The sequence below is a fragment of the Dasypus novemcinctus genome, chromosome 12 (assembly GCF_030445035.2).
Source record: "Dasypus novemcinctus isolate mDasNov1 chromosome 12, mDasNov1.1.hap2, whole genome shotgun sequence".
Lineage (NCBI taxonomy): Eukaryota > Metazoa > Chordata > Mammalia > Cingulata > Dasypodidae > Dasypus > Dasypus novemcinctus.
In genome coordinates, this window is record NC_080684.1 from 111,647,449 (window position 1) to 111,660,172 (window position 12,724).

A 12,724-nucleotide genomic window follows, 5' to 3' on the forward strand; every position below is an offset into this window, starting at 1 on the left:
GCTCGGCTGTGACTCAGCTCACCCCACCTCCCTTCTGCTCAGCCGCTTTCCTTATCCCCACCTCAGCGTCTGAGGATCGGACACGTTTTTGGTCTGCGGTGGGGCCCAGGTGAGTTGCTACCTAAAACCTCACCTGTGTTTCTGGCGTGCCAGCCTGAGTTTGCATTGTTGCCGTGGGGAGGGGTGCTGGCACAGCACGTGCCTCAGTCTTCTTCAATGACTGTACTTACAGGTCTGCATTTCGAGCCTCTGCGGAAGAAATGGGGTGATAGATGATAGTATCTTTTTCACCCTGGATTCACTGAAACTGCCTGATGGATATGTACCTCGAAGATACGACATCGTCAATGCCGTGGTGGTGGAGAGCAGCCAGTCTTGTTATATTTGGAGAGCACTTTGTATGACCCCAGTGAAAAGGCGGTAATGAGAAAATGGCGTTTTTCTTCTCTGGGAAGTAAAGGCCGTTTGGGGTGTATTTTGAAGAGTTATTTCAATAAGCCAAAATAATTATTTCAGTTAAGACTTTATAAATACTGAGTCAATTAAAAAGAGAGTAGGGTTTCCAGCACTCTTCCTGGTGGATGAGAGATAGAGGTTCCCTCTTAATCCTTTCTAATAGTCTTATATTGGGGATTGTCACCTTTTGGTGGTTTTTAAAAAGTGCACATCCGTTCTTTCACATGTTGGGATTTTTTTTGGAATACATTGGCCATGGGAGATTCTTAAAATTATGGACTTTCCTGGGTCATCAACTTCTTTCTGTGCATAAGTAACTGCCTTTCCCTGCACATATGCCTAGAAAAAATGGTCAGGCTCCCTCAGCCTTCAGCCCTGGTGCACCCTCCTCTCCTTCCCTGCCTGTGTTTTCTTGTATCTCCAGTGAGCTTCTTACATGTTTTCTTTAATCTTTTTATTGTGATGCAAGCTCTATGCAGGAAGGAGTTGTTGTCTGGCTTCCTGCTGCAGCGCCAGAACCTGATGCAGTGTCTGCAGTTCTGCAAGGAGCCGACCAGTTGGGATGGCTCACTGTTTTCACACGTGTGTAGACCGAAACTTAAGAGGATGGACCAACTAGCTCAGGCCTGTAGGAGTGTGGGTTGGTGGGGACAGGGCACAGACGTGAGCAGGTGTTGCAGAAGCAAAAGGTACTAGGCAGGAGATGGCGGGGCGGGCTCTGCCATGGTGAACCCTTGCCTTTGAGCTTGTCTGGTGCGCGTTAGCCGTGCTTTGACTGCTCGAAACCTGTTTCCCTTCTGTTCTGAGCCCAGCAAGGAGCTACATAAAATGGCAACTCCCCACCAAAATGAGGGGAACATCAGACCCAGCAGAGACTCAGGCAGGCCCAGCTGGGCGAGCAAGTGAGCGTTGAATAGGGGCAGACACGGGGCCTCATCCTCAGTGCAGGAGGTGAGGGGATAGTTCCGAGCTTGGTCATGGCCTCCTCTCGCCCTTGGCAGTGTGAGGAGAAACCGCTCTTCCAGGCTGGACATCTGCACTCGCCACAAAACAAGGAGGGTTTTTTATAGTACACATCTGCATGCGGATGGAGAAGATGTGAGGGGGGACCAGGATTTAAAGGCGCGGTGCGCAGAACACATAAGGAGTGGACACCTGCAGGTTTCCCAGCAGGACAGGAGTTACACTTCACAGTAACTACTTGAAGCACCTATTGGTATGAAGGTAGCCAGGCAGTTCAAAAGAACAGACTGTACTCAGAGTTCTCTAGAATAGAAGGCTAAGCAGTTTTGATAAAAGATTTACTCAAGCTGACATAGTTATTTCTCCAGGCTTGCTTTGTAATTATTAATGAATGAAATGCTACTTCTACTAGATAGGGAAAGAGCTGGAAGGTTTAGAGGGAAAATGTAAAGCCATATATGCTACACCTTCCCAACAGGACCCTGGTTTCCTTTCTTTTTAAAAATACCTATTTTTAATTGTGGTAAAATATGCATAATATAAAAAATTATTTTAACCATTTTAAGTAGGAATCTATGATTAATTCTATGTTTAACTTTCTGAGGAACCACCATACTGTTTTTTCACAATGGCTGCACCATTTCACATTCCCATCAAACTATATACAAGGGTTTCTCTTTTTTTCACTGAAAAGAATAAATTTATTTATGCCAATTGGGAATCCCTGTACTTCAGTGGTTAATGTGAAATCATTGCTGAGGTAAGTGAAGGATGTTACTGCCCTTGGGAAAGAGATTTCACTAGAGAATTTACAACATAATATTTCCTTTGAGGGCTAAGAGAATAGTGCCCTTGGGAGGAAGAATAAGGGAAATAGGGAGAGAAAGATGCAACTTACCAGGTATTGAGAACATATATATATATGTATTTTTTTAATGTTGTCTTTTTTTTTTCAAGGGTTTCTGTATCTCCATATCCCTGTCTGTTTTTTATATGATAGCCATCCTGATCGGTATGAAGTGGTATCTCATCATAGTTTTGTTTTGCATTTCTCTAATGGCTCGTGATGTTGAGCATCTTTTCATCTACTTATTGGCCATTTGAGTATCATCTTTGGAGAAATATTCAAATCCTTGTCCCATTTCTTAATTCATTTTTAATTCATTTGTCTTTTTATTGTTGAGTTGTAGTAAAATACTTATTTTCTCCCATTCTATAGATTGTCATTTCACTTTCTTGATATCATCCTTTGTGCGTTTTTAATTTTGATGAAGTCCATTTTACCGATTTTTTTCTTTTGTTGCTTGTGCTTTCGGTGTAAAATCTAAAACTCCTTTGCCCACTACAAGGTCCTGAAGATACTTCCTATGTTTTCCTAAAGAATTTTATAGTCTTTGCTCTTAAATTTAATCGATGATCTATTATGAATTAATTTTTGTGTATGGATTTCCAGTTTATCCCAACATTTGTTGAATAGACTATACTTTTCCCCCATTGAATGGACTTTGCACCCTTGATGAAAAATCAACTGGCCATAGATATGTGAATTTATTTCTGGACTCTCAACTCTCCCATTGGTCTATATGTTTAATTACTAAAGCTTTGTAGTAAGTTTTTTTTAATTTCCCCTCCCCTTGCAACTTGCTTGCTGTCTGCTCTCTTGTGTCCATTCCCTGTGCGCTCTTCTGTGTTTTTGCTTGTCTCCCTTCTTTTTGTTGCGTCACCTTGCTGAGTCGGCTCTCTGAGGCGCCTGCGGGCCGGGCGGTGCTCCTCAGCGTGTGGGCGAGCCTGCCTTCACTAGGAGGCCCCAGGATGTGAACCCAGAGCCTCCCATGTGGTAGACGGGAGGCCAACTGATTGAGCCACAGCCGCTTCCCTGTAGTAAGTTTTTAAATAAGAAAGTGTGAGTTCTCCAACTTTATTTACCATCTTCAAGATTGTTTTTTGGCTATTCAGGGACCCTTGCAATTCCATATGAATTTGAGAATCAGTTTTTCCATTTCTGCTGAAATTTTGACAGGGATTGCATTGAATTAGTAGATTGCTTTAGGTAGGTTTAACGTGTTAACAATATTGAGTCTTCTAATCCATGAACATGAGATATCTTACCATTTATTTAGGGCTTAGTTATTTTCTTTCAGAATTTTTTAATTTTTAATTTTATTCCCGCCCCCCTCCTGCTGTTTTGCTGTCTGTGTCCATAACCTTTGTGATCTTCTGTAGCTCTCTTTTTTTTTTTTTGTCTTCTCTTCTTGTTTTTTCTCCCCTAGGATTCCCTGGGGTTTGATCCTGGGGTCCTGTGATGTGGACAGAGGTTCCCTGTCATGTGCACCACTTCACTTCCTGGTTTCTGCTGCGCTTCACCTTGACTCTCTGTTGTTGTGTCCTCATCTTGCTGCATGACTTACTTGTGTGGGCACCGGCTTACCATGTGGGCACTTGGCTTGCCATGTGGGCACACTTCTTCTTGTTTTTACTTTTTTACCAGGAGAACTCAGGGATTGAACCTGGGTCCTGCCTGGTAGGCAGAAGACTTATCACTTGAGCCACACCCTCTTCCCTCAGAAGAGTTTTGTAGATTTCAGTGTACACATCTTTTACCTTCTTGGATAAATTTATTCATAGGTATTTTACTCTTTTAGATATTGTAGATAAAGCTGTTTTCTTAATTTCTGTTTCAGATTGTTTATTACTGATTCATTGAAACCCAAATGAGTTCTGCATGTTGATCCTGAATCTTGCAATTTTGCTGAATTTGTTTATTTGTTCTAGAAGCTTTCTTATGGATTCTTTGGGATTTTCTCTTTATAAAGTCATGTCATCTGCAAATAGGGATAATTTGACTTCTTCCTGTCAAATTTGGATGCCTTTTATTTCTTTTTCTTGCCTAGCTGTTCTGGCTAGAACTGCCAGTACCATGTTGAGTAACATGGTGACAGTGGTCATCCTTGTCTTCCTGATCTTAGGGGGAAAGATATCAGTCTTGGGCCAATGAGTGTGATGTTTGCTATGGGTTTTTCATAAACGCCCTTTATCATGTGGAAAAAGTTCCTCTCTATTCCTAGTTTTCTGAGTCTTTGCAACATGAAAGGATGCTGGATTTTGTAGATGCCTTTCTGCATTAATTTGCAATGATCATGTGGGTTTTTTCCTTCTTCATTCTATTAATATTGCATGTTATGTATTGCATTATTTGTTTTTTCTTATTTTTTTTTTTTTTAAGATTTATTTTTATTTATTTAATTCCCCTCCCCTCCCCCGGTTGTCTGTTTTCTGTGTCTTTTTGCTGCGTCTTGTTTCTTAGTCCGCTTCTGTTGTCGTCAGCGGCACGGGAAGTGTGGGCGGCGCCATTCCTCGGCACGCTGCTCCCTCCTTCGCGCTGGGCGGCTCTCCTTATGGGTGCACTCCTTGCGCGTGGGGCTCCCCTACGCGGGGGACACCCCTGTGTGGCACGGCACTCCTTGCGCGCATCAGCACTGCGCATGGGCCAGCTCCACACGGGTCAAGGAGGCCCGGGGTTTGAACCGTGGACCTCCCATGTGGTAGACGGACGCCCTAACCACTGGGCCAAAGTCCGTTTCCCTGTTTTTTCTTATTTTGAACCATCTTTGCATTTCTGGAATTAACTCCCTTTGGTCTTGGTCTTATTGTGTAGTCCTTGTAATATACTATTAGGTTTTGTTTGCCACTTCGGTTGAGGGTTTTTCCATCTATATTCATAAGGGATTTGGCTGTAATTTTCTTCTCTTGTGGCATTTTTGTCTGGCTTTGGTATCAGGGTAATACTGGCCTTAAAGAATGAGTTAAGAAGTAATCCCTCCTCTTCTGTTTTTTTGAAGGATTGGTGTATTAGTCAGCCAAAGGGATGCGGATGCAAAATGCTAGAAATTGGTTGGTATTTATCTGGGGTAGGAGCTTACAGATACCAGGCCATAAAGCATAAGTTACTTCCCTCACCAAAGTCTATTTTCATGTGTTGGAGCAAGATGGCTGCTGACGTCTGCGAGGGTTCAGGCTTTCTGGGTTCCTCCCTTCCCAAGACTTGTCTCTTTCCAGACTTAGGGTTCCTCTTTTCCTGGGGTTCCAGCTTAAGACTCCGCATCAAACTCCAGCATCAGAGCTCCAACATGAAAAAACCCCAACTCTGTCCTTTTTCATGCCTTTTATCTGTGTTTTGTTCTTCAGTGATTCCATTACAGACTTCTTTATATTTGTTTCCCCTTTGTAGTGTATCCTTTAGATTCCCTTCTTTTTTCCTTTTTTGTATATTTTTAGTATTCTCTTATTATCTTTGTAATTACAATTAATAAATTAATAATAACCTAATTCGGGTAGTACCAAGCTAGTTTCAGTAGTATACAAACATATACTCCTTCCTTCCCTTTATATTCTCTCATATCACATTTTTATATATTATGACCATTAGCATAGATTTTAATGTTATTTTACACATTGGCCTGTTAAGTCATATGAGGTATGGGGAAACAGTTACAACCATAATAAGTCAGTAATACAAGATTTTAGATTTCCTGTGTCCTGTGGTAGCTGAGCGGTGAGGATCTCTGTGTATTAGGAGGGCCCCTTATGCTTTTTGTGCTGATTCGTGATCATGAGGATGTGTTTGTAACCTGGGCTAAGGCTGTATATGGTAAACTTGCAGCCCCTGCCTTTTGACCAGTGTCTGGGAGCTGGTTGTCCTCTAACTGCAGAGCTGTTGGAGTGCTTTGAGTTCCTTTATCTTGTAGCTTCTTAGGGCATCAAGATTGATGACCATCCATGGGGTGTTCTTACTGAAAGTACAGTTGTTTTTGAACCTGTGAGCTTAAATATCAGAGGATACATCCTAATATGCTGTGACCAAAGAAAAATGTCATTGACCTTTGTGCACAGAAGTGAAAGGGGGTCATAGTCGCCCATCCAAATAGCCAGTGAGAAAGAAAAGCAGTAGCATCTCAAGTGGAAAACACTATTTATCCAGGAATGGCGTTTGGGAATAATTGTTCCCCTGCTGGATTATATACATATTATCCTTCCCTCTTAAATTTTGGAATTATGCTATAAATTCTGGACAGTGAGGCAAATTTACTAACCCGGATGCTGTGGCAGCCTGGGTATTGTACTGTCTCTTAGAACTTGAGCCAATGCCTGTGGATATCATATTTTCCAGTTTAAATATGTTATTTTTAAATGAAGAACTATCCCTGTTGCCCATATTTATGAATGCTTTGTGTGGGGAGAAAAATAGGAAAAATGAAACTCCCCAGATTTTAACTTTGCAGAGACGGCATTTTTTTAAATAAAATTTTGCGTATTAAAAAAACAGGCTTTTGGGAAGCCGCTCAACTGATAAGAGTGTCCGCCTACAATATAGGAGCTCCAGGGCCTGGCCTGTGTGGTGAGCTGGCCCATGTGCAGCGCTGATGCGCACAAGGAGTCCCGTGCCACACAGAGGTGCCCCCTGTGTAGGGGTGCCCAAACACAAGAGTGCTCCCCGCAAGGAGAGCCGCCCTACGCGGAAAACGCAGCCCACCAAGGAGTGACGCACACATGGAGAGCTGGCACAGCAAGATGACACAAAAAGACACAGATTCCTGATGCTGCCTGACAAGAATGCAAGTGGACACAGAAGAACACACAGCGAATGGACACAGAAGCAGACCAAGGGCAGGGAGTGGGGTGGAGAGGAGAGAAATAAATAAATCTTTAAAAGAACAAAAAATGGGCTTTTATCTTTTCCAATGTATTTACCTTTGCCAGTGTTTTTTATTTTCTTCTTATGACTCGAGTTGCCATCTAGTGTCCTTTTAATTTCAGCCTAAAGGACTTGAGCATGTCTTGTACAACACATTTTCTGGTAATGAACTCTTTCAACTTTTTAAAAAAATCTGTAAATGTCTTGATTTCTCCTTTAATTTTTAAAGATAATTTTGCTGCACATAGAATTCTTGGGTGATTCTTTTTTTCTTTATGGATTTTAAACATGCCATCCCAGTGTCTTCTGGCCTGCATGGTTTCTATGAGAAATCTGTTCATCTCTTTGGGGATCCCTTGCATGTGACAAGTTGCTTCTCTCTTGCTGCTCTCAGAGTCCTCTCTTTGTCTTCAGATTTTGACATGAAGTTTCACTCTCCTTTGTCTTGGTGTGAATCTCTTAGGGTCTGTCCTACTTGGAGTTCATTGGGCTTCCTGGATGTATGTATTCATGTCTTCCATCAGATTTGGGAAGTTTTGGGCCACTATCCCCACCCCCCCACCCCCCCCGCCCAGTATTTTCTGCCCCTTTCTCCCTTGTCCTCATGGACTTTCAGTGACACATATGTTGGTGTGCTCAATGGTGCCCCCAGGTCCCTAAGGCTGTGCTCATTCTTCTCTATTTTCTCTTATTGCCTTATACACTGGATGATTTCTATTGTCTTGTCTTCAAGTTTGCTGATCCTTTTCTTCTAGATTCAAGTCTGCTGTTGAAGCTAATTTTTTCATTTCAATTACTGTACTTTGCTGCTCCGTAATTTCTGTTTGGTTCCTTTTTATAATTTCTGTCTCTTTATTTCATTCAGAGAGCACTTTCCTAATTTCCTTTAGCTCTTTGTCTATGGATTTCTTTAGCTCAAGGACATGCTTAAGATGGTTGGTTTAAAGTCTTTGCCGGTTCCAGTGTATGAGCTGACTCAGGGATGGCTTCTGGCAAATTCTGTCTTCCTATGAATGGGCCATACCTTTCTGTTTCTTTAAGTGTTTTGTAAATTTTAAAATTCAGAATCAGACATTCTGAATATTATGTTAATAACTGTGGAAATCTCTCTCCCATTCTGGGATTACTAGTTCTTATTTTTTGAGGACTGAAGTTATAAGTTTGTAACTTTTCCAAACTATTATTGCTCCCAAATGGGAGATGGAAAGAGAAAAGAGAAAAAAAAAATAGATACTGCCACTTAAAATTCCTCTGCCACCCTCATTGCCGGTCCCCTGCGATCTGGAGTATGTGATCAAAGAGCAGTGATCAGCAAGTAGACCGCTCAGCCCTGGATTTTGGAGGCCGAGGGCCTTATTGTTCCTGGCCTTATTGTGCCTGGGCTGCAGCAGGAGCCTGGGCTGCAGCCCTCACCGCGGCCCGACACACAGCTGGGCGTGAGGGAGGCGGCTGTTGCACTGAGGGCACTCCTTGTCTCCCCACCATCCCTGTTTTTTCTTCCCTTTTTTTTTCTTTGACACCAAACTCTTTTTATTCATTCAAAAGAGAGTCCAATGTACAAATGTCAAATGTGAGTACTTTTTTTTCCTTAGAAGGGGGGAAAACATTTATTCTTCCAATGCTTTTACTTCCAGGAAGTAGTTTTGATACCGCAAGTTGCGTGAATAGAAACCATAACAAATGTGGAGAGCATTTGCTTGAGAGGCAAGGGGCTACCAGGTGGAAAGATCTCTTTTGCTTGGTGACCTGCCTCTCAGCCTCACCTGGCCTGATTTCCTTTTCAAGACCGACTTGGGCCCTTTTTGTGGGACAGTAGAGCAAGATGCCTTGCCTTGTGGCAGCCAGAGCCCTCGTGTGCCCATCGGGGAGCTCTGGACCTCCTCTACTACTGTGGACCTCAGCCCACATGGTCTGAGGCCGTAAGATAAAGAATAATGGATTTGCGCAGTGCTGGGACCAGAGTCTGGGAGTGCTTCCCTGGCTGCAGATTGGATCCTCCAGTCTTCCCCTCAGTTCCGTGGCCTCACTGAAGGTCTACAGGCTTTGGTGGAGGCAGCAGGCCTCGGGGCGTGGTGACACTGGTCATCTAGCCGAGCTCTGCACAGCTGGTGCCCTGTGGTGTGGCAAGGCAGGGCTGGCAAGGGCTGCTTTAGGGAGACACCCCTGTCATCAAAACGGCTCTCTCCATGTCAGAAATGGTTGAAGAGGACACTTGGGTCAGGCAGGCTCCCTCACTGCCGCGGGCCCTAGCCTGAGACCAGGACGCTCATGGCATGACCTCACTTTCCTTGGCCTGTATTTTTTCCCAGAATTTTTTACAGTTTCCTGAGTTATGTTTTATTATTTGTCTACTTTTCCTTCCTAGGTTAGAATGTAAGCTCCTGTATTAGTCTGCCAAAGGAGTATTGATGCAAAGTACCAAAAATCTGTTGGCTTTTATAACGGGTATATATTTGGAGTAAAAGCTTATAGTTATGACCCTAAAGCAGGGGCTCTTAACCTTTTTTGTTCCCCAGGCCCCTTTCCCAAGCAGGTGAAAGCCACAGACCCCTTACTAAGTCCACACTACACTATGTATTTTTAAGTAACTATATCATACCTGCACCAACACATCCATACAAGAATAATGTGGGTTTTTTTTATTTCAAGCTCACAGACCCCTTGTTACCCTGCCCTCAAGAGTCCAGCTCAAGGCTGCTTTCTCACCAGTCAGTGGCCACGTGTTGAAGCAAGATGGCCGCCCACCTCCCGAGGTCCAGCTGGCACAGGGCTGGTCTCTCGCGGCTTCCTCTCTCTCCTGGCACAGGGCTCGTTTCTTTCCGGGTCTTCTATATCTTCTTTTCCCAAGATCAGCTGCAAACCATCAGGTGAATGGCTCCTCTCTCCCTGGGGTTCCAGGATCAAATATGACAGAGCTCTCTCTCATCCTGTGTTATCTTCTTGAGTGAGTGTCCATTTATATGAGCCCACAAGGGGCAGAGACTCAATGAGTCACGCCTTATTTAAATGGTCAATCAAAGCCCCACTCTTAACAGGTAATTTAACTGAAGACATCTCAGCTGACTCTAGTGCAGTCAAAGGAGAGCATACCCAGGGGAATAGATCAGTTTCCCAACCTAATCTTTCTGTTTTTGGGATTTACAAACAAGGTATCAAACTGTCACAGTTGCCTAGAGCAGGAATTTTCTGTATCCCCAAACATCTGGAGGTATGCCTAGCACCTTATACAAGTGGACTCAGAGTTTGATGAGTTGAGTGAGTGGGCCCCTGGAGTCTGCTTGGGTGCCTGTGCAGATGGGAGCTGGGGGAGCTCAGAGCCCCTGCATGAGCCCCTGCTTATGCGTGGAGAAGCATAACGGTGATCCACAGGTGTGTCCCGTGAGGCCGCCTCACACGGGCCGTTTTAGCCAGGTAACAGCACAAGCATAAGGGGGTACTCCCCACTGGGGGGAGTATTGGACGGAGACTCTGAGCTAACTCCAGATCCTGTAATTTCAGAATTCCTTCACAATCCCCAGGCGAAGTGGGGAGTTTGCTTTCCAGGCCCGGGGAGCTCACAGCCCCTTTCCTGATCTGTAAAGGAGGAACATCCTGTGTGCTCCTGTGTGCTCAGCTAATGCCTCCCATCCTGTGAGGGCCTCCTGTGTGCCCAGCACGTTGCAGGCCTGAGAGTAGAGTTGACTCTGCTCCAAAGAGGTCTATGCACCATTTGTCTTCCTAAGGCCCCTTGGCCAGAGACAAGAAGCTGCTGTAGCCACAAGGGCCGGGGCTCGCCGGGCTCACTGCCTCGGGGGTGTGTCCTTACCCATGGCTGCCAGAGCCCTTGGTGCTGGGACCGCTCCCCTCCACTGAGCTCTTTGTATTCGGGGAGCATGGGAGGCAGCCACGTGACGTGTTTAGAGCGTGAGAGTACAGGCAGGCCAAGAAAGGGAAGGGGGCCATTTCTGGGGCCCCATGTCCACGGAGCTATAGGCTAGAGCCCAGGACTGGCAGAGTGGTGTGCCACGGAAGGCCCTTCTGGAAGGCTTACCGGCAGGCGGCCAGTGGAGCAAAGCTCCTGAGACAGGCCATAGGACAAGGAGAAGTCCTTGTTTTCTAAGCAGAAAACCTCCTCTAACAGTTTTCAAGTGCTTTGAAGCAACACAGCTTTTTTTTCCAAGTGACGCCTCGGCAGGTCCCTGACACGCCAAGCCCAGCGGCCCCTCTCGCTGCCCGTGGCCCGCGACGCGGCTGGCACAAGAATCGGAAACTGCCTTCCTTTTCTGACCAGAGGGGGTGCTCTCATCTCACCCTCACATTCAGATGTCATTTGAGGGCGACACATTACTCTTTCCAAGTCAGGAAGGCCATTGAGATGTCACTGGCACCCCATCCTTTTCTCTGAACTTTATAGGAGTGTTAGTTTTCTTCAAGATAGTTTGTCATCCTTTCTAGGAATTCTCCACAGTGTAGAAACTGTGGAGTTCCTGGGTCTCTGGGGAGTTGACGGCTCATCTGTGTCACCTGGCGGTTAGTTCCAACTGTTAGACTTCACAGGTTGGGAGGGGGGATGGAAGTCCAAGGAAGAGCTGCTGGGGCTCCAGGGGTGCCCACAAAATGACGCCCCCCTTTCTTCGGATGCTTTCTTCAGAGAGCCTCTTGCCTCTAACGAGGGCAAGGATGAGGCCTACGGAGCCCTCTTACTGAGGAGCAAAGGCGACATCGAAGTTACCAGGATGACGAATTTGGGAACTATGAAAGAAGGGGAAAGTAAAAATGTGGTCATCTGGATAGAGTAAGTTTGCCACTTAAAGTTTCAAATAAAGCTACTTAAGAATTAAGTAGAACTAACTTGATTTTACCCGTTTTATTTTACTTTATGTAAATCTTTTTAAAATTTTTCCTAACAAAATATCCCTTTTTTTTACTTTATTCATAAAGATATTTTTAGTCACCATTCATTAGTTAAATTGACATGTGTTTTAAGTGAACTGAATATTTTACCATTAGAAATACTTTGTGTTCATAGCTTATTTTCTTTTCCCAGGAATAAAGGAAATGTTCCTCAAAAATTAGTCAGTTGCAAACTAGCTGGCTGGGATAAAGCTAAACAATTCAGATTTCAGAAGCTTGATAATGACCAAACGTGCCCCGTGATGGCTTTTGTTACTGATCCTGGGAAGAAGACTTTTCCTGATGGAAATATTAATTCATTAAATAGCTACAGAATAAACAAAACCTGTGAGATCTTGGAGAGCAGTTTGGTGAACAGCAGAGAAGTCCCTCCAGGTAGATGTTTCCGCTGCTTCCGCCGGTGTCCCCTGGGTGGAGTTGGCTGTCTGGGCCCCCTCCCTGGCCATCTCCACGGGGCGCCTGCCCCCGGGTGGAGGGTGGCATGGCTGGACTCCTGGCCACTGCTGCCTCGAAGCACTGCGGTGGCAGCAGGGCCAGCCTTCCCACCCTGCCCTGGATGTCTGGGCAGGGGACAGGGCGGACACAGCCTGACAGACCGCGGCCCGCCCAGGGCAGGCGTCGTGGTGATGTGCCCGGGCCTTCCAGTGGCCTTGACGGACCGCGTTACCCGTTGGTTTATTTTATTTTTGTCAGCCACCATCTGATGTTTGGCCTGTGTGT

The 12,724-nt window shown here is 45.0% G+C and overlaps 1 protein-coding gene across 1 annotated transcript in view; it reads left to right on the top strand.

Moving 5' to 3' along the window:
* Window positions 1-12,724, top strand: part of MOV10L1 (Mov10 like RNA helicase 1) — an 86,849-nt gene that overhangs the window by 19,242 nt on the left and 54,883 nt on the right. Inside the window, exons 5-7 of the mRNA XM_023587298.2 lie at window positions 233-420; window positions 11,742-11,885; window positions 12,138-12,379. Coding sequence (XP_023443066.2) covers window positions 233-420; window positions 11,742-11,885; window positions 12,138-12,379 — 574 coding nt within the window. The remainder of the gene's footprint in view (window positions 1-232; window positions 421-11,741; window positions 11,886-12,137; window positions 12,380-12,724) is intronic.